Source organism: Eubalaena glacialis, chromosome X (assembly GCF_028564815.1).
Source record: "Eubalaena glacialis isolate mEubGla1 chromosome X, mEubGla1.1.hap2.+ XY, whole genome shotgun sequence".
In the NCBI taxonomy this organism is placed as follows: Eukaryota; Metazoa; Chordata; class Mammalia; order Artiodactyla; family Balaenidae; genus Eubalaena; species Eubalaena glacialis.
The window spans coordinates 12,784,031-12,805,427 of NC_083736.1; the positions used below are offsets into that span (position 1 = coordinate 12,784,031).

Consider the following 21,397-nt stretch of genomic DNA (forward strand, 5'->3'; position numbering starts at 1 on the left):
TGGGGTTGCTGTGAGAGCTAAATTAGGTGAAGCGTAAAGTGTTCCCAGCTCAGTGCTTGGCACGTTCAACACCATAGTTGTTATCTTAGCCACCCTCTTCCAGGCGGCAGGGGGCGGAGGGGTGTGGTGGAATTTTTCATGCCCTCCAACCAATAACACAAAAGTACCCAGTATGTTCCTTTACAAATAAAAATCTCCTTGGAAAAAAAAAAAAAAACTAGCCAAACTCTAATAAACCTGACTTTATTTTAAAATCCCAGTAGCCTCAACACTCGATAACGTTTGTCTGTTGTTTGTGATGCCATTCCCTTGACACATTTAAATGTGGAGGAGAAACCATTTCAGCTCCTCAGGGAGGCTGAGTCCGGTGATCTTATGATGCTGCTTGATCCCAAAGCACTTCCAAATTCTAAGGCGGCATAACTGCATCAAAGAAGGGGGCCCTGGAGAAAGATGATAAGACAAGTCACCCATGGGTTTCACTGATCTAAGACTTTTCCCTTCCTTCGTTGAACGCATACAAGCTATGACACTATTATAAGGCAATACTATGGTGCAGCTTAAGACCATGTTCTGCTTTTTGCAGGAGGCATTTTTAGGCCATGTCCTCTTTTCTGGTATCTCACTGAAATGAGTTTGCTAGGTTTTGATTTAGAACAAAGACCTTCAAAGCTCAGTCTCACCAATGGAGGCTTATGGGAGCTAATTTTGGAATTACAAAAGTATGGAATTCCCAGCACTGACAAGAAAATCCATGTTTAATGCCTTTCTTCTCTTTACCTTTAAAAAAAATAAGGTCATATTTCTGGATGCAAATACTTTTATAAATTTAGCAGTTTTAAGATATTCAAATATAAGAAGCTATCAGTGAAGCATAAATGTTACCTGAAGTCATATTTATTTTGTTTTGTTTTGTTTTTAACATCTTTATTGGAGTTTAATTGGAGTTTACAATGGTGTGTTAGTTTCTGCTTTATAACAAAGTGAATCAGCTATACATATACATATATCCCCATATCCCCTCCCTCTTGCGTCTCCCTCCCACCCTCCCTATCCCACCCCTCTAGGTGGTCACAAAGCACTGAGCTGATCTCCCTGTGCTATGCGGCTGCTTCCCACTAGCTATCTATTTTACATTTGGTAGTGTATATATGTCCATGCCACTCTCTCACTTTGTCCCAGCTTACCCTTCCCCCTCCCCGTGTCATCAAGTCCATTCTCTACATTTGCATCTTTATTCCTGTCCTGCCCCTAGGTGCTTCAGAACCATTTTTTTTGTTTTTTTTAGATTCCATATATAGGTGTTAGCGTACGGTATTTTTCTCTTTCTGACTTACTTCACTCTGTATGACAGACTCTAGGTCCATCCACCTCACTACAAATAACTCAATTTCGTTTCTTTTTATGGCTGAGTAATATTCCATTGTGTATATGTGCCACACCTTCTTTATCCATTCATCTGTCGATGGACACTTAGGTTGCTTCCATGTCCTGGCTATTGTAAATAGAGCTGCAGTGAACATTGTGGTACATGACTCTTTTGGAATTATGGTTTTCTCAGGGTATATGCCCAGTAGTGGGATTGCTGGGTCGTATGGTAGTTCTATTTTTAGTTTTTTAAGGAACCTCCATATTGTTCTCCATAGTGGCTGTATCAATTTACATTCCCACCAACAGTGCAAGAGGCTTCCCTTTTCTCCACACCCTCTCCAGCATTTATTGTTTGTAGATTTTTTGATGATGGCCATTCTGACCGGTGTGAGGTGATACCTCATTGTAGTTTTGATTTGCATTTCTCTAATGATTAGTGATGTTGAGCATCCTTTCATGTGTCTGTTGGCAATCTGTATATCTCCTTTGGAGAAATGTCTATTTAGGTCTTCTGCCCATTTTTGGATTGGGTTGTTTGTTTTTTGGATATTGAGCTGCATGAGCTGCTTGTAAATTTTGGAGATTAATCCTTTGTCCGTTGCTTCATTTGCAAGTATTTCCTCCCATTCTGAGGGCTGTCTTTTCATCTTGTTTATGGTTTCCTTTGCTGTGCAAAAGCTTTTAAGTTTCATTTGGTCCCATTTGTTTATTTTTGTTTTTATTTCCATTTCTCTAGGAGGTGGGTCAAAAAGGATCTTGCTGTGATTTATGTCATAGAGTCTTCTGACTATGTTTTCCTCTAAGAGTTTGATAGTGTCTGGCCTTACATTTAGGTCTTTAATCCATTTTGAGTTTATTTTTGTGTATGGTGTTAGGGAGTGTTCTAATTTCATTCTTTTACATGTAGCTGTCCAGTTTTCCCAGCACCACTTATTGAAGAGGCTGTCTTTTCTCCATTGTATGTCTTGCCTCCTTTGTCATAAATTAGGTGCCCATATGTGTGTGGGTTTATCTCTGGGCTTTCTATCCTGTTCCATTGATCTATATTTCTGTTTTTGTGCCAGTACCATACTGTCTTGATTACTGTAGCTTTGTAGTATAGTCTGAAGTCTGGGAGCCTGATTCCTCCAGCTCCGTTTTTCTTTCTCAAGATTGCTTTGGCTATTCAGGGTCTTCTGTGTTTCCATACAAATTGTGAAATTTTTTGTTCTAGTTCTGTGAAAAATGCCATTGGTAGTTTGATAGGGACTGCACTGAATCTGTAGATTGCTTTGGGTAGTATAGTCATTTTCACAATGATTCTTCCATGCCAAGAACATGGTATATCTCTCCATCTGTTTGTATCATCTTTAATTTCTTTCATCAGTGTCTTACAGTTTTGTGCATACAGGTCTTTTCATATTTGTTTTTATATTCTGCATTCAGAGTTGTCCCAGTGCTTCAACTCACAGGTGAAAAGTGAACTAGCACAAACTTTGCATAGGGATCCAGCCAAGTGTTTACATCTTAAGACAGCGATTCTCAAGGGGGGAGGGGAGTATTTTGCTCCCTAGGGACACTTGGCAATATCTGGAGCTAATTTTGTTTGTCACGACTTGCAGGGGGGTGTTGCTACTACCATCTAGTGGGTGGATGACAGGGATGCTGCTAAACATCCTACAGTGCACAGGACAGGATGGCCCCCATCTGGCCCAAAATGTAAATAGTGCTGAGCTTGAAAAACCCTGTCATAGGGTAAAAAGATGGGAAATGATTTCCCATCCCCAGCCCCTGCACTAAATTGTAATGGCAATTCCCTTTTGGTTATTAAAACTTTTTAAAAGGCAAAGCTGTATACCTTCAAGAATCCCATAAAGCAGTAGCCCTCAAGTCTGACTGGGGGGGGCAGGGAGGGCTTTAAACTCCACCCCAGGGATGTTGCTTCAGTTACTGTCAGGTGGGGCCTGTGCATCTGGTTTTTGTAAAGGCACGTGTCCCAGGTCATTGTATTGTGTGGCCAGGGTTGAGAATGCAATCAAAAGGGTACAGTGGCCTCTAACTTTGATACCAAGCAGGACCCTGTGGGGCTCCAGGGCACGAAAGCCCTTCCGTGTCCCCCATTTCTTGATTACAGGAAATAGGCTTCATTCAGCCTCCCTGACCTTCCCTGAGTTCCAAGAAGCAGGTTCAAACCAATGCTAATTAGGGAAGGGAGGAGATGCGGAGACAAGGGAGGAACAGTCAAGAGAAACAACAGTGCAGCCTTGGGGCAGGGTCCTGGTTCCCCTCAAGGGACACACATAACAATATCTTTGAACTGTTTAGCAGATGCTGAAACCCCCGCCAGGTGGGAGAAGTTAACTACATGCTGCCCACAAGCACGTAGACCCCAGACCAGCTGGAACCAGAAGGTTGATGATGCTGACGCCCACTTACCTCCCCACCAGCCAATCAGAAGAATGTCCACGAGCTGACCACGCCCTCTGTGAACCATTACTATAAAACTCCTCACTACCCCCTCCAGGTCGGGACACAGTTTTGAGGGCATTAGCCTGCTGTAGCCCCCTTTGCCTGGCAAAGCCATAAAGCTATTCTTTTCTACTTCACCCAAAACTCTGTCTCCGAGATATAATTCAGTGTCAGGGTACAGAGGCCGGATTCGGCTTCAATTTCCTATAGCATCACTGCAAGCTACAGGATAAACTGGGTTGCATACTTCTCAGGTGATGGAAAACAAGGAGAGGTAGAAACAGACATATATACAAGGAAAGAAAGAAAGGAAATATTTTCAATCAGGTCCTCAGAGCACATTCAGAAGGTCCCTGTCGAAATTTAGGGCACCTTCCAGATATGTTCAGTGTACTCAAGGCGTATATTAATGAAGGATTTCCCAGTGTGCTCAAAGCATTTATTAACGAGCTGCAAAAGGCATAGTGTGGGGCAACTGAACTTCATCTCCTCTCACTAAGGCACTTTGAAGGAAGTTACTAATCACATGTGCTAGATACAATGTCAGGGACAAGTGCCAGTATAAAGATGAATATAACCCAGGTTGAGTTCTATTCATTTTTTTTCCTTCTGATTTTAAAAGAAATTAAAACATTTCTGCAGGCCCCTAAAAACATGGTGGACGCCACGCATTGTGCCATCTGTGCCTGCTGGAGAAATCGGCCCCGTCTATAGAGATACAATTTTTTTTTTAAAGTGGTATACTGGCAGTATAATAGCCACAGATGCTTTCCAATGAGTATTTTGTATTAGTTTAGATTTCAAGTGATTTATTTTTTTATTTTTTATTTTATTAATTAATTAATTTATTTTTGGCTGTGTCGGGTCTTCATTTTCTGTGCGAGGGCTTTCTCTAGTTGCGGCAAGCGGGGGCCACTCTTCATCGCGGTGCGCGGGCCTCACTGTCGCGGCCTTTCCTGTTGCTGAGCACAGGCTCCAGACGCGCCGGCTCAGTAGTTGTGGCTCACGGGCCTAGTTGCTCCGCGGCATGTGGGACCTTCCCAGACCAGGGCTCGAACCCGTGTCCCCTGCATTGGCAGGCAGATTCTCAACCACCGCGCCACCAGGGAAGCCCCGAGATACAATTTTTTGAAAACAAGAAATTGTCAAAGTGCTGGCAGAGTTGCCCGGGGGTGACCCCACTGCTTCTCATAAAGGGGTTTCTATTGGACTGTTCCTTGTGCCTCGGCTCGGGGAGCACAGGCCTTGTTTGGGGGGCCCCAAGGCAGGCTATGGCCACAAGTACACTGGGGCAGTGGGTGTAGCAGGAAGAAGGATTCAGGGGCCACTTTACAATTCTGCCCAGAGCCCTAATTCTCAGCATGTGGGGAGAAAATAACCAGATTACATGACATCAGAATCCTTCTGGGACTTCCCTGGTGGCACAGTGGTTAAGAATCCGTCTGCTAGTGCAGGGGATACAGGTTTGAGCCCTGGTCTGGGAAGATCCCACATGCCACGGAGTAACTAACTAAGCCCACGCGCCACAGCTACTGAGCCTGTGCTCTAGAGCCCGCGTGCCACAACTACTGAGCCCACGCACCTAGAGCCCGTGCTCCACAACAAGAGAAGCCACCGCAATGAGAAGCCCGCGCACCGCAACAAAGAGTAGCCCCCGCTCGCCGCAACTAGAGAAAGCCCGCGCTCAGCAACGAAGACCCAACACAGCCAAAAATAAATAAATAAAATAAAATAAAAAATAAAAAAAGAATCCTTCTGGTAGGGAAGCCTGCTTCAAACTCCCACAACCCCTAAGACTCAACAAAGTCCACACTCCGGTAAAAAAAAAAGCAGGTCCTGAGCTGGCTGCTCTCCACCTCTAGGGACAAGTAAGAATGCAATCTGAGGGGTCTCTGCTCCCCATCCCAGCCCACCCGTGACCTCGCAGCCTAGGGAAGTGCCCCTACCCCCTTGCACACTGCTCAACCCCAGTGTTTAGTGGTTTGGGTCAGGAGTGTCAGTTTTTATTTATAGAGGAGTATGGACTCAGTGTTGATTAACTTATTATATTGGATTGGCCAAAAAGTTCGTCCGGATTTTTCCATAAGATGGCACGGAAAACCCGAACGAACTTTTTGGCCAAACCAATAGTAAATGTCTTCCGATTGCTGTGCATCATGAAAGTAATACCGTGTAATACTCAATGAGTTACATTTTTACCCCCCATCCCAGAAGCCAAATGCCCAGTAGTTCAGCCCATCTGTACTGCAGTAAGACATCCTGGGGCATTGTACAACCCCAAAGATGCTTCTACTGCATCACTCTAAAGCATGGCTTACAAATACCCTATGATATCACTTATACGTGGAATCTAAAATATGACACAAGTGAACTTATCTACGAAACAGAAACAGACTCACAGGCATAGAGAACAGCCTTGTGGTGGCCAAGGGGGAGGGGGGGGTGGGGGAGGGATGGATTGGGAGTTTGGGGTTAGCAGATGCAAACTAGTATATATAGAATGGATAAACAAGGTCCTACTGTAGAGCACAGGGAACTATATTCAGTATCCTGTGATTTACCATAATGGAAAAGAATATGAAAAAGAATGTATATGTATAAGTGAATCACTTTGCTGTACAGCAGAAATAAACATAACATTATAAATCAGCTATACTTCAATAAAATAAATTTTAAAAAAAATAAAGCATGTCGTACACCTGAAACTAACACAACACTGTAAATCAACTATACCCCAATAAAAATTTTTTGAAAATACAGCATGTCTTAGGCAACTTTAACATTTTAAAACAATATCTTAATTCTTTGAAAGCTGGCCTATCCCACAAATGAACATTAGATCATCCAAACAGCCTGTCTCCAACATGCCAAAGAGCAGGATGGTTATTTATTATATAACCAGTACTGTACCTTGCTGAATACTAAACTATCTCAGCTCCCCACGTTTGGTGAAGGCAGAGCACAATCTTTTTCATAAGACCCGAAGTCAGAACTCGGTAAGTACCTGCCTCCTGCTAGAGCCCACAGGAGTCTATGGATTAGGGCTTAGATTCAGGCAAAGGAGAAGCACCTTCTCTCTGCAAGAAGAGCTGGCTCAGGGGGCTCTCTGGAGGCACCAGCTCCAAGGGACGGTGGCCTTCAGCATTCCTGGCCTGGGTGTCTGCTCCAAAGTCCATGAGCAGGCAGGCCAGCTCCCCACTGGACGCCCTGGCCACTGCGTGCAGAGGGGAATCCAGCCCCCGGCCTTGGTTCACGCTCGCTCCTAAACAGTCACGAGAACAACAGAGTCAGCCAAGGAGCAAAGTGCAAGCACCCCCTTCTCAAAGCACTGCACCTCAAAATTCCCTAACAAAAGGGCATCCATAGCAGGCACAGTAGTTCTCCTGAGAAAACGGGAGATGACTTGATTCCATTTAATCATATGGGGAAAATGCCACTTGGCAATGTGACTGAATGTACCACATGAGCTCTATGACACAGGAGGTTGAAAACCTCGCCTTTGAGCACTCTACACAGGTGTGATACATGCGAGAAGAATCCTGGTGGCATGAAAGCTGCACATTCATTATTAATGGAGCCCGAATATTAGCCAGTACAGGCCGGAAGTGAGGCTAGATGGTGAAATCTCATCTGTGGCAATTATCCACATTTACACGCCGAGCAACTGCCGTGAGGTTTAAACCAGAGACTTGGGACCATGTGATTTGGACTGTGAAGGGCAACCAATTATGGCAGCATTGCCTAGATTGGGGTGGCCAATCCCAAGATCACAGGGAAGGTGGCAAAGCCCTCCTCTTCGGGGATAAGGTAGAATTCGAGGACCATCCCCACCCAATTCCATCCTTACACTCTCAACAAATCCCTACCCCAGTCCAGAGGCTGCCTCCCACTGCGATGTGTGGGGACATACGACTTTGCCTGAGGTGCTGCCCCTCTAGGAAAATGGGAATCTACGTCCAGTCAACAAATGTTAACTGAATTGTTCTTGTACTGGTCTTAGCTTTGTGAGCGATGCCAAACATGGCCCTTTCCTGACTAGGAGCTTAAAATCCACCTAGGGTAATAGAAGAAAGAGAGGGAGAGAAGGAGAGAGAGAACCAATCTCCTAATTCATGGTAATGGCTGCCAAGTGAGTAGAAGGCAATGAGAACCGTAAGAGCATTCAGCGGAGGGCAAGATTACTGGATTTTTAAAGAATAACCAGGACTCAAATAATTAAAGAGGTGATGAAGTGGTATCCCAAGTGTTGAAGAAGGGGCTGGATAACAGCAGGAAGGTGAAAAAGAATGATGAGACCTACGACTTTTCAAAAATATAATATTTACAATGGACTAAAAATGGGGCAAGTTCTATTTCCAAATCAAAGAGAACTGGTGAAGGCGGCCCCAGATCTGAAGATTCAGCCCTAATCCAGCAGCTGTGCAAGTTACTCAGGGCCTAATAATATCAATGGCCAGAGGGAGGGAGGAGAAACTAATAATCATTGAGGACCATCCTGGGAGATGTCATCATCATTATCATTATTATCACTATTCTCATTACAAGTGAGAGAACTAAAGTTGAAACAGTTTAAACTAATTCCCCACGGAAATACAGTCAATGTGAACTCTGATCTTGTCCGACTCCATTGCCCGCGCTCTTTCCTCTGCTACAATAGAAAGAGCTTTCAAATACCTTTAATTTACTTTTCATTTACTTTCCTTGTTATGTTTTGCTTTTGGTTTTACCTGATTCCAGAAGCTTCTTGGCACAGGCCACCTGCAGGTTTTCACAAGCCAAATATAACGGTGTGCCCAGGTGGCTGATGTTACGGTCAACGTCGCCCCCATGAGCCACAAGAGACTCAATGCACTCCACGTGGCCTGTAGCCCAAAGTGGGAGAAAACAGTTACAGCACAAATTCTCGTAGCTAGGGAAACACCACCTCGCCCATTTTTTGTGTGTCTAAATTTTCCAACAACTTATCCAGCGACCAAAAGCTATTTCCTCTATTTAGAATAGGGAATGATCTTCAACACTGTCACCACTTAATGGGTTGACTATAACATGGCATCTGTAGCTCTGGGTGGAACTCCACTTGAGTTTACCAGGCACGGTAAGCAACGAGCAGCCACCCACCTTTTTCAATTGTTGGTGGCTTTGTAATCAGCCTGATTACAGAAATCAAAGTGAGAGCTGAGGAGAGGTATGGAACAACAGGGACTAAAGGTGGACCTGGAGAAGAAAGGGCACAGAGGGGACCGTGGAACAGGGAAGGAAAGTTACAACCTCACCAAGGGCAGGCCCTGGGACAAACAGGCCACGGTGGGCACAGGCGAGGCTTAGAAGAAGGTGCCAAATCCAACGTGAGTGAGGCCCAGTGTGGCCAACTAGGTTTGGTGAAAGCAGAATCACTCTTCCTTGGTCTAGGACATCATACTTGAAACATTGCTCCTTTGCATTTATCTTGTTATACCATTTTAGTTCTATGTGTCCAGTGAATATGATGAGTTAACATGTCTCCTCGTGAAGAAATGCCAGTGCTTTGGGAGATAATTATAATATGGGTGGATCCAGTCAAATGGGGCTGCTGTAAAGATGATGGGAAGTCATTTTGTGAAGCCACTGCGGAAATAGCCCTCGGGGCAAGGTACGGTCATCATGATGTTGAGGAGGAGGAGAAATATCAGAGAAAAGCAAAACTTACAATTTTAGTTTTTGTCTCAGAGTTAAGAATAGCAGGAAAACTGTGACTTTATGAAAAGAATTATCCCAGATGAATAAGTTCTGGGGATCTAATGTACAGCATGGTGACTACAGTTAATAATATATATACTGTATATACTGTACTTTAAATTTGCTAAGGGAGTAGATCTTAAATGTTCTCACCACAAAAAAAGGTAACTATATGAGGCAATGGATGTGTTAATTAACTTGATTCTGGTTATCCTTTCACAATGTATACGTGTATCAAATTATCACACTGTACACCTTAAATATATACAACCTTATTTGTCAATTATACCTCAACAAAGCTGTGGATGGGGAGACTTACCCCAAGCTGTATATAACATCTTATATTTCCAAAAATTGAAAGTTTGTTTCACTTAGCAAACTTAGGTGGCCCTGAGACAATATTCTTTAAGGCCTTAAAACAGAAGACTATAATTTGTTTTATAAAATAACTTGACTTTATGGGGTCATGGGTTCAACAACACATTCCACAAATTCTAATGGATAGTCTACTATATGCCAGGCCCTGTTCCGGAAACACAGCAGTAAGCAACATTCCAAATGTTCTAAAAGGGTGCTTCTCAAACTTACTGTGCATCAGAAATCACCTGGAGGGCTTGTTAAACAAAGCACAGATGGCTGGACCCCACCCCCAAAGTTACTGATTCACCGGGTCTGGAATGGGGCCCAAGAATCTGCATTTGCATGCCAGGTCAGGCTGACGCTTCTGGTCCCAGGATCCACACACTGAGAACAACTGCTCCGTATACCTCCTTTTCCCTCCTCCCTTCAACAATAAGATGTCCCTTGAAGGAGTGGGTGGAAAACTTAAATTCTCAACAGATTTACCTCTCTTAGCAGCTTCGTGCATGGGGGACGCCAGATCGCTCTCAGGGTGGGGACTAGCTCCGTGCTGCAGAAGCAAATTCACACAGTCCAGGCTGCCGCTGACACAAGCATTAAACAGGGGAGTATGCCAGTCTGTAGTAACACCATTCACCTAGAAAGAAAAGCTCCAGCATGAAGGTGGGCAGTGGGGTATCCTGGATTCAGACCTAAGCTCCACCATTTTCAAGCTATTATTTCACTTGTCTGAGCCTTAAATTCCACAGCTACAAAATGGGGACAAAAAATAACAAAGTTGTTGTGAAAAACTGGATGAGGTATGGAATGTAATGCACCAAGAACGTTCCCAGACCAGGGACTGAACCCGTGTCACCTGCAGTGGGAGTGTGCAGTCCTAACCACTGGACGGCCAGGAAATTCCCACTAATCACCTTATTTTAAACATGCCATCCTAGACCCATCCCACACCAATCCAATTTCCCCGCAGAAGTTAGAGTAACCTTTTAAAATTGTTAATGTATTATTATTATTTTTTTTTTTAAACATCTTTATTGAAGTATAATTGCTTTACAATGGTGTGCTAGCTTCTGCTTTACAACAAAGTGAATCAGTTACACATATACATATGTTGCCATATCTCTTCCCTCTTGCATCTCCCTCCCTCCCACTATTTTTTTTTAATTTAAAAATATCACTTTCGGGACTTCCCTGGTGACACAGTGGTTGGGGGTCCACCTGCCAATGCAGGGGACATGGGTTAGAGCCCTGGTCCAGGAAGATCTCACATGCCGGGGAGCAACTAAGCCCATGCGCCACAGCTACTGAGCCTGCGCTCTAGAGCCCGCGAGCCACAATCACTGAGCCCGTGAGCCACAACTACTGAGCCCGCGTGCCACAACTACTGAAGCCCGCGTGCCTAGAGCCTGTGCTCCGCAACAAGAGAAGCCACCGCAATGAGAAGCCCATGCACCGCAATGAAGAGTAGCCCTCGCTCGCCACAACTAGAGAAAGCCCACACACAGCAACGAAGACCCAACACAGCCAAAAATAAATTAATAAATAAATTTAAAAACATCACTTTCATCCAAATATAGAGTGAACACAAGCCAAAGATTCTATTCAGCTCATTCATTAATGAGGGAACCAGTAAAATGGCAAGGATGGCTAAAAGGAGAATTTATATAGTCAGTCAATGCAATGCTGAAATAAATTTGCTAATAGATACAAAACTGGTTAATATCCTATAGGGCCATAAAACTATAATCGTTGGGGCTATCTTTTCTAACACTGGAAATCAGACTGAAACTTACACGTTAACATCTAACTTCACAGTGTTTGGGCTATAATTGAATGGCAAAGAGCAAAGCCAAATGCAGATGCATTTTCCTCTATCAAGGAATTCTTTGGTGAACCTGTTAAACGATGATACTGTGAAGACAGGGACGTCATTCTCATGCCCTATTTCCACGCAAGGCCAGGACTAGTGACGCATGAAAGATGTCCAAGGTGCAAACTTGGAGGAGGAGACACTCGCTCCCAGGGTTACAAAAGTGCTGAATGACCCTGAGAGTGAGCAGCTCTTTAGAGTTTGCACCCTGGGCTCCTTTCTCGCCTCTGCTTAGTCCTGGCCCTGTTTCCAAGTTTGGGGTAAGTTTTCTTAACCAAAATATAAACCTCATGATGCATTCATCTATGGCTCTCGGCTGCTCTCAGGACAAAGCCCATTTTCTTGGCATGGTCAGCAAGCTTGTTTGTGTTCTGACCCCTCTCACCTGCTCTACTCTGCTGCTATAAGGAATTATTTTTTTCAATTTTTTAAAAATTTATTTATTTTATATATTTTTGGCTGTGTTGGGTCTTCGTTGCTGCGCGCGGGCTTTCTCTAGTTGCAGCGAGCGCGGGCTACTCTTCGTTGCAGTGCACGGGCTTCTCATTGCGGTGGCTTCTCTAGTTGCGGAGCACAGGCTCTAGGCATGCGGGCTCAGTAGTTGTGGCACGTGGGCTCAGTAGTTGTGGCACACAGGCTCAGTAGTTGCGGCTCACAGGCTCTAGAGCGCAGGCTCAGTAGTTGTGCGCACGGGCTTAGTTGCTCCGCGGCATGTGGGATCTTCCCGGACCAGGGCTCGAACCCGTGTCCTCTGCATTGGCAGGTGGATTCTTAACCACTGCGCCACCAGGGAAGTCTCTAAGGAATGATTTGAAGGAACGATTTGAAGCCCCCACTTTCACTTCTAGGCCTTTGCGTTTGTTGTTCCCAGTGGGTGGGAAGTCCATCATTTCCCCCAACCCACCGTTGAGCTAACTCCAACAGGTCCTTTAGGTTTCAACTGTAACATCATTTCCTGTAGGAAGCATCTTTTGACTCCCTCTCTCCATCAGAAATAAATGGGTTAGGAACACTTCTATGTGTTCCCAACAATCCCCTTACTATTAATACTTATTACATTGTAGTAGTTTGCAAAATATGGCCACAGATTCTCTGCCCAGGATGCATATCCCTTTGCAGAGTGGCTTAGTAACTCCTCCCATCCCAAGACGGCGACTATCTTTTCAATCCTTGAATCTGGGCTTGCCCACATGAATTGCTTTGGTCAATGGGACAGTTAACAAGTGTGATGCAAGCAGAGAGCCTGCCCTCTTTTGCTGCTCTTGGAATCCCTGCTACCATGTGAACAGGCCTGGGCCGCCTGCTAAAGGATGAGAGACCACGTAGAGATTTTCTGTCTCCCCAGACCTCCCAGCCATCCCAGCCAAGGTCATCATGAAGTAGCCTGCCCCAGCCCATCTATCCGCTAACCTCAAATGCCTCAGTAAGCCCAGCTGAGGTTAGCTGAAGCAGCCAGACCAGAAGAGCTGTCCAGACAACACAAGGAACTGTGAGATAAATGGCTACTGTCTTAGGTCATTAAGTCAGGGTGGTTTGTTACACAGAAGAAACTAACAGATAAAAACAGCGTATTGTAATTGCCTGCTGTGGCTGAGATACTATGCATTAAACAAACTCATTTCCTCTCTCTTGGGCGCAGAGGCATACTACACTTGCCCGCCTCCCTGGCAGTTAGACATGGCCTGAATTCTGGCCAATGGGATATGAGCAAAAGTGACATATGTCACTGCCAAGACTGGCCCTTAAAAAGCTTCCATTCACAATCCTCCATGTCTTTTCCCCTTCTAGCCACCTGGAATGGAGCACACATGGGAGCCACTTGTTGAAGACAGTGGAGCAACAGGATGAAAGGAGCCTGCGTCCTTGAATCACCCTTGGAAAATAGCCACCCAACTGGGAACACCCACACTGGAGTCTGAGTTGAACAAGAAATAAACTTTTATTATATGAGGCTACTGAGATTTCAGGGTTTATCTTTTGAAGCAGTTAGTGTTACATGCCGCCATTTACCTGTTTATCTGGTCGTCTCTTCATTTAGTTTAGAAGTTCCTAAAAATCTTTATCTAGAGTTAGGCACATAATAAATGCTCAGTACAGACTGGTTGAGAAAAGATGAGAAACCCATACAGAATTTCCTGATCAGATTTTCCCATCACTTCTGAGCAAGAGGGTACTTAAGTTAATGGAAGATCCACTGGTCCCTACTTTCAAATTCAATGATTTCGTATCTTCCTTCTCTAGAATCTCATTATGTCATCCCGATTCCCGTTCTCCAAATAATAATCACATGCCTTATCCCTCTCAATCCTCACAATACCACAAAATACGCTACATAATTTTTTTTGGTATTTTCCCTGTTTTTTTTTTTTTCTCATATATAGACTCTAAAGCTTACAGGCTAAGTAACTTGTCCAAGTTTCCAATGTTAGTAAATGGTAGAGATGGTCTGGGACCATTATTCAGGTCTTATGGAGCCAAATGTTATGTGTTTTCTGCAATATGTCACTACCTTCCAGCCACAGGAATGAAGGCAGAAATCTAACAGCTATTTATTAATAGTGACAGTCAAAGAAAATGATATAGGCTCAGACCATGACTTTCTAGCTAAAAATGCAGTATTTCATCTACCACTAAAGTAAATAAGCTTGATGGACATAATACTTTTGAAAAAAAAAAAAAACCTTCATATTTCAAATCAGGCTAATCAAAAACGCTGGAAAGTATTCAGAAGGGATAGAAATCGTCATTTTTCAGTCATGGTGTCTAAGGTGTGATTTGAGCTGCACTTACCTGAGCTCCATGCTTTAATAAAATGTTTGCGCAGGAGGGATGACCTCCGAGACAGGCTTCATGGAGCGGGGACACACGATCTGCCGTGACGAGGTTCACAAGCCACCCCTGGAGGAGGGGAAATGGGCAGAGTAAGGGATGCAAAGCAACAGTTCTGTAGGGTTGGGTTTCAGTCACGAATTCAGTACAAGACAATTCTTTTAAAAGTTAACCTGGCTCACCTATGATAAACCATAATGGAAAAAATATTAAAAAACGAATGTATATATATATTAATATATATATAACTGAATCACTTTGCTGTACAGCAGAAATTAACAAACACAACATTATAAATCAATTATACATCAATTAAAAAATTTACAAAAAAAGTTAATCTGGCTCATAAAAAAGAATGAAATAATGCCATTTGCAGCAACATGGATGGACCTAGAGATTAGCATACTAAGCAAAGTAAGACAGACAGAAAGTCACAAATACCATATGATACCACTTATATATGGAATATAAAGTATGATACAAATGGACTTATCTACGAAACAGAAACAGACTCACAGACATAGAGAACAGACTTGTGGCTGCCAAGGGGGAGGGGACTGAGGAAGGGATGGATTGGGAGTTTGGGATTAGCAGATGCAAACTATTATACATAGAATGGATAAACAACAAGGTCCTACTGTATAGCACAGGGAACTATATTCAATATCCTGTGATAAACCATAATGGAAAAGAACATAAAAAAGAATGTATATATATGTGTAACTGAATCACTTTGCTGTATAGCAGAAATTAATACAATGCTGTAAATCAACTATACTTCAATTAAAAAATAAAATAAAAATAAAAACCCAACAACTTAAAAAAAAAAAGTTAACCTGGCTCAAAATCTGACAGTACACCAAGGTGTTGACAATGATGTAAAAAAACAAACAAAAAAAGGAACCGTCATACTGCTGGCGGGAGTGTAATATAATACAACCACTCAGGATAACAGTTTGACAGCATCTGTTAGAGTTGATGACACACACACCTATGACCTAGCCATGTGACTCTTAGGTGTACACACTCAAGACTGACTTTCAACTTGCTCTCACTCTCTCCTGTCCTCTCACTTATTGGCTCATTGTTTTGATGAGGGCCATGACAAGGAACTTAGGGCAGTCTCCAGGCAACAGCCAGCCAGGAATTGAGGCTTTTAGTCAAAAAATCCAGAAGGAACTGAATCTTGCCAACAGCCATGTAAGAGAGTTTGGACTGGGGTCCATCCTTAGTCAAGCCTCAAGATGCCTGAAGCTCTGGTCCACACTCTTATGACTGCAGATTCATAAGAGTCCCTGACCCAGCTAAACTGTGTCTAGATTCCTGACCCATAGACACTGGGAACTAATACATGTCTGTTACATTAAGCTGCTAAGTCCGGGATTTCTTATATACGTACAGGTATATATGAGTGCACTCCAATAGCCCTGGACTAATACAGGCCAAAGCATTAGGTGAACCTCCACAGAGAGAGAGGCGGAAAGTCCCGAGGCTGAGGGGCAATTACATTCTCACTCTAGTACTCTAGGGCTGAAGAAGCAAGAAAGTGTCTGAAAGGCCCTGGGATTCTTCATCCTCTGGGAAAATGTGCTCTCCAGGAGATAGATCATGAGCCCAATCCAAGCAAAACATCAAAGAACTCCAGGAGAGGCTCCACAGACCCCCCCTGATCTTGGAATATATTATCTATCCCTAACAGGAAGAAATCAGGTACAATAAAAGTTCTTTTCCTTAGGGCATGTCAGTTAAGAGCATGGATAGTTTAATTAACATCTTGGTAATATATTATACCTTTTCTTCCCAGAATAGTTTAAATTTGCCTAAAATCATTCCAATAGATTACTTCACTCACCATCATTCCTAACATACATTCTTCTACTTCTGTGGGCATTTACGAGTCAGCCCCCTAGTCATGCTGTCCTTTGGACTTTTACCCTCTGACTGGCAAGCTCATGCATTTTGATATACACCTGGACATACACCTGAGTCTACAGGATCTCAAACCCAGAGCCTTTTTAGGTGGGTCTGCAAAGGGGTTCTGGGAGACTCAAAATCACCTGCTTAAAAATGAGAAATTCCAATATCCTTTATACTACTTTGTCATCCCTGCTCTGCTGTGCGCAGAGAGGGATAGGACTGTATCTTCCCTTCCTTCATAACCTCAAATTCCATCTGTATTCAATAAATGCTTACTGACCCTCTGACTCGAGAAGAATTTGAGTTATAGCATTTATTCCCTTCACAAGCACTGCCCATGGACTTCACAGTGTGGCATCTGCTGTTTTATTATTGTCATTATTATTTTATTAGAGGCATCCCCTCAAAGATCTGTTCTCAAATCCTTTTTTTCCCCACTCTCAATGTTCTGTATTTGTCCAATCTCTTCCCCACACACTACTAGAGTACACAAGAAATTCACAGCAAAATGTTAACTGCATTTCTCTCTGTGCGACAGATCCTGAAAGAAGACTGTCCTTTAAAGGAATTCTTTACTGTGTTCTGTTAACTGCAGTCACCACTGCCATTTCTAAATCATCATTTAGGTGCTTATACATAAATCCAGGTAGATGAAAATGTAAAAAAGGAATTATTCACAGTACAAAAGTGTTCACCACTCATTACATATTCACATTACAACGAAGTTCCTTTAAATTAAGTTACCATTTGCAAACTGAGGACTGTATTTACAGGTACAAGTTTGACTTTAAATGAACTGTGGCAATTTGTTTGAATTATTGACAAGGCTGAATCATATACTATTATAAGGTAAATTTTAACCCATTACTTCAGAGAGTGTCCAGTCTACAGTGGGTTCTCAGTTTAAAAAATGAATAGCTTATCTTTAATTGCTCTATCATCAATTGTCTGTCCCCTAATCTCAGCCTATAGTCAGAAGCTCTTTCCGATGGGTCCTTGGGGTTGTACAATATCAGGGCACCCATGGGTGACACAGTGCTTAGTACCTGGCAACTTTCTGTCCCAGCCCCAAATCATATGCCTACCCAGGCTGAACCAACTGACTACAAGAAGCTGAGGCTTTATCCTTTGTCCTGCCCACAGTTATCACTTCCTTCTCTACACTCAGCAGAAAAGAAGATCATGAACACCTATCGTACTCACGTTCATCAGAACACATCACTTCCTTCCTCCTTTACCAAGGAGGTCAAAGCCATTTGATGTGAGAACTTCCTACATTCCCTTTCTCCCCACCCCGAAAATCTCTCTGCATTCCTCCAGTCTTCTTTTCTCCCATTGCTCCTTTCTTTGAGGAAGAAATATATGAGCACACTCCAATAGCCCGTGACTGCATCCGGCCCCCCCCCAGCTCCCGCCACGCCCGTGACATTCCTTCATCCACCTTCTCACATGCGTCCCCTGCTCTCTTGAGATACACTTCCTTTTTGCTTTCAAAGTCTCCCCATCCCTCAGTCCTGACCCTCTGCCAAGCATCCATCCATGTGCTTCTTCCCTTTGCTGCCCCCTCCTTTTTTTTTTTTTTTTTGAAAATAGTCTATCCCCATTGTCTCTACTTTTACCCCTTCTCTCATTTTCTACCAACACAATCCTGCTGATACTGCTTTTAAAGACCACCAGTGACTTCCGGAAACCAGTTTGCACTGCTCTGTCCCCCACCTCCTTCCACCTCTAAATTTGCCACCTGTTCATCCTGACCTCGTGAAACCTCTCCCCTGGCTTCTAAAACAGAGTTCTACCTGGAATTATCTCCAGCCTCTGACTGCCTTTTTTTCTGTCTCTTTCACTAACTCTGTCCTTTTCATCCTTACATCTCCTAATGCAGGCATTTCCTCCAGGATTTGCTCTCAAATCCTTTTCTTTTTCTCTCAATACTCTTTATATATTATATATGGCTTTCAAATTTAAATCTCGGGACTTCCCTGGTGGCACAGTGGTTAAGAATCCGCCTGCCAATGCAGGGGACACGGGTTTGAGTCCTGGTCTGGGAAGATCCCACATGCCACGGAGCAACTAATCCTGTGTGCCACAACTACTGAAGCCCGTGCACCTAGAGCCCACACTCTGCAACAAGAGAAGCCACCACAATGAGAAGCCCGTGCACTGCAACAAAGACCCAATGCAGCCATAAATAAATAAATAAATAAATTTATTTTAAAAAATAAAAAATCTAAACCTCCATCCCCAGTACATGTTTCTAATTCCCTGCTAAGACATAACCACCCAGAGACCCAGCTCACGACATAAATTCAGCCTTTGCCAACCAAGCTCCCCTGAAAGGAGCTCCTTGTCTTACCGGACCTGATTCTCTGAATGGCACCACTATCTTCGTTTCATACCTAGGACTGAGACCTCAGAGAGAGGATAGCAGAGTGATTCCCGAGTTCAAATGCTGGCACCATCACCTAACAAGCAGTGTGACCTTGGGCCAGCTACTTCCCGCTTGAAGCCTCAATTTCCATCTGTAAAATGGGGACAATTTCACCTACCCTACAGATTGTTATGAAGACTAAAAAACGATGTATGCAAAATGCTTAGCACTTGGTAACTTCTAGGCAGTTATTAGCTGAGATTTCTTTTTATTCTTTATTACTTAGCCTTCAATGAGCTGCCACATCCTAAAGGTCTGATGTTTCAGAATGCTCAGGATCTTTCCTAGTATCCACACCCTGATAGTGGCTTAGCTCTTTAAAGATTGCAGGGAGCAGCATAAAAAGTTTTATTCAAGAAACAGAAAAGCCAGTCCTTATCCCCTGCATGCAGTGGGACTTTACTGGGAAGGCTTATAGAGTTGTGCATTCAAATCTCCAGGGGAGCTTTAAAAAAAAAAAGGCCGATACCCAGGCTGCATCTCAGAGCAACTGCAGAACAATCAAAGGTAGTTGACAGAGATGCAAAGGCAATTAAATAGAAAAAGGTTAGACTTTTTAGCAACGGTGCCAGAACAAAGGGACATCAGCATACAACAAAAACATGAATCTTGACCAACACCTCACACCTTGTACAAAATTTAACAAAATGGATTATAGACATAAATGTAAAATGTAAAATTAGAAAACTTTTAGAAGAAAATATTTGTGACCTTGGCCATATGTGGTTTTTTTTCTGGCCTCTCTATTCTGTTTCATTCATCTATCTTATCTTCATTATCACCTGGTCTTGATTTTAGTAAGTTCTTATATTTTTGTCTCTTCCAGAATGACATACAAATGGCATCATATAGTATATAAAATTTGAGTCTGGCTTGCTTCACTTAGAATGAAGAATGTCTTTGAGATTCATTAAAAAAAAAAAAAAAGGTAGTTGAATTCAGGCATCAGCATTTTTAGGAACCCCTACCCAATGCCAGCCCAAGGGGATCCTAATGTGCACCAAATTAAGGTCACGAAATGCCCAAAGGATGCCTTAATTGCTTCCTGCTGGCCTAACAAATTGTCATTGCTTTTTAAAAAATAAATTACTATTGAAGTGCAACAGATATAAAGAAAGGTTCATAAATCCTTAATGTAAACCTCAGTGAATTATCACAAAGAAAATCTATCTGCGTAACCATTGTACAGGTAAAGGGAGAAAGAAAAAAAAATTACCAGAAACCTATGTATGTCCTACCCAAATTACTACCCACCTCTCATTGGCAAAGGCATCCAGAATACTGACTTCTAACATCATAGAACGGTTTTCCTTGGTTTTGAACGTTATGTTAATTGAACCATGAAGTATGTATTTTTGTGTTTGCTCAGCTACTTTCACTTACCTGTTTTCCAGATTCATCCATTCATCCATTTTCATTGCTGTATAGGGTTCCACTGAGTAATATACCAAAATATATGTATCCATCTTACTTTTGATGGACACTTAGGTTGTTTTCAAGGATTTTTTTTTTTGCTGTTATGAATAAGGCTGCTATGAATATACCTGCATGTGTCTTTTGATGAACACGCGTATACATATCTGTTGCATATAAACCTAGAAATGAAACTGTGGGGTTGTAGCGTAGAGATATTTTTAGCTTTAGTAGATATTCCTTAACAATTTCCCAAAGTGGTTTATACAAATTTATACTCCCACCAGCAATGTATGAGAGCTTCAGTTGCTCCACACTCTTGCTGACACTTGGTGTTTTCTGTCTTTCCAAATTTAGTCCTTCTCATGGGAGGAACTGGTAATATAATTTCTCATTCATAATTTAAATTACTCCAGTTACTATTAGCACAGTTTGATATATTTATTGAACATCTGAATATCCCCTTTTATGAAGTGCCAGTCCAAGTCTCTTGCTGATTTTTCTGTTACGTTGCCAATCTTTTTTGTATTGATTTTAGGCTAGGAATATGAGTTCTTTGTCAGATATATATATAGCATGAATATTTTCTCATGTGTGGCTTGACTTATTGCTTTCAAAAATACTACCTTTGATGAACAAGTCCTTAACTTTAATGAAATCCAACCTATCAGTCTTTTTGTTCCTTTCCACATACTATTTCTCCTTCGTGTCAAATGCCCTTCTCTTTCTCCACTGTCAAAATGGCCTTTTTAAAAAAATTCCTCGGCTTCCCTGGTGGCGCAGTGGTTAAGAATCTGCCTGCCATTGCAGGGCACACGGGTTCAAGCCCTGATCTGGGAAGATCCCACATGCCGCAGAGCAACTAAGCCCGTGTGCCACAACTACTGAGCCTGCGTGCCTGGAGCCCATGCTCCGCAACAAGAGAAGCCACCGCAAGGAGAAGCCTGCGCACCGCAACGAAGAGTAGCCCCCGCTCACCGCAACTAGAGAAAGCCTGTGCACAGCATTGAAGACCCAACGCAGCTAGAAATAAATAAAATAAATAA

General features: G+C 42.9%; 1 protein-coding gene across 6 annotated transcripts in view; it reads right to left on the reverse strand.

Annotated features, from left to right (window-relative positions):
- Nucleotides 1–235: 235 nt before the first annotated feature.
- Nucleotides 236–21,397, reverse strand: part of ASB9 (ankyrin repeat and SOCS box containing 9) — a 31,900-nt gene continuing 10,738 nt past the window's right edge. Inside the window, exons 3-7 of one of the 6 annotated variants that reach the window (XM_061178274.1) lie at nucleotides 14,555–14,662; nucleotides 10,381–10,531; nucleotides 8,547–8,681; nucleotides 6,890–7,081; nucleotides 236–443 (exon numbers count right to left, since the gene is read on the reverse strand). In XM_061178274.1, the coding sequence (XP_061034257.1) occupies nucleotides 319–443; nucleotides 6,890–7,081; nucleotides 8,547–8,681; nucleotides 10,381–10,531; nucleotides 14,555–14,662 (711 nt within the window). In that variant the 3' untranslated portion in view covers nucleotides 236–318. Of the gene's footprint in view, nucleotides 444–6,823; nucleotides 7,082–8,546; nucleotides 8,682–10,380; nucleotides 10,532–14,554; nucleotides 14,663–21,397 lie in introns of all 6 variants that reach the window. The other 5 variants (XM_061178276.1, XM_061178275.1, XM_061178277.1 and 2 more) reach the window with 5 other exon arrangements.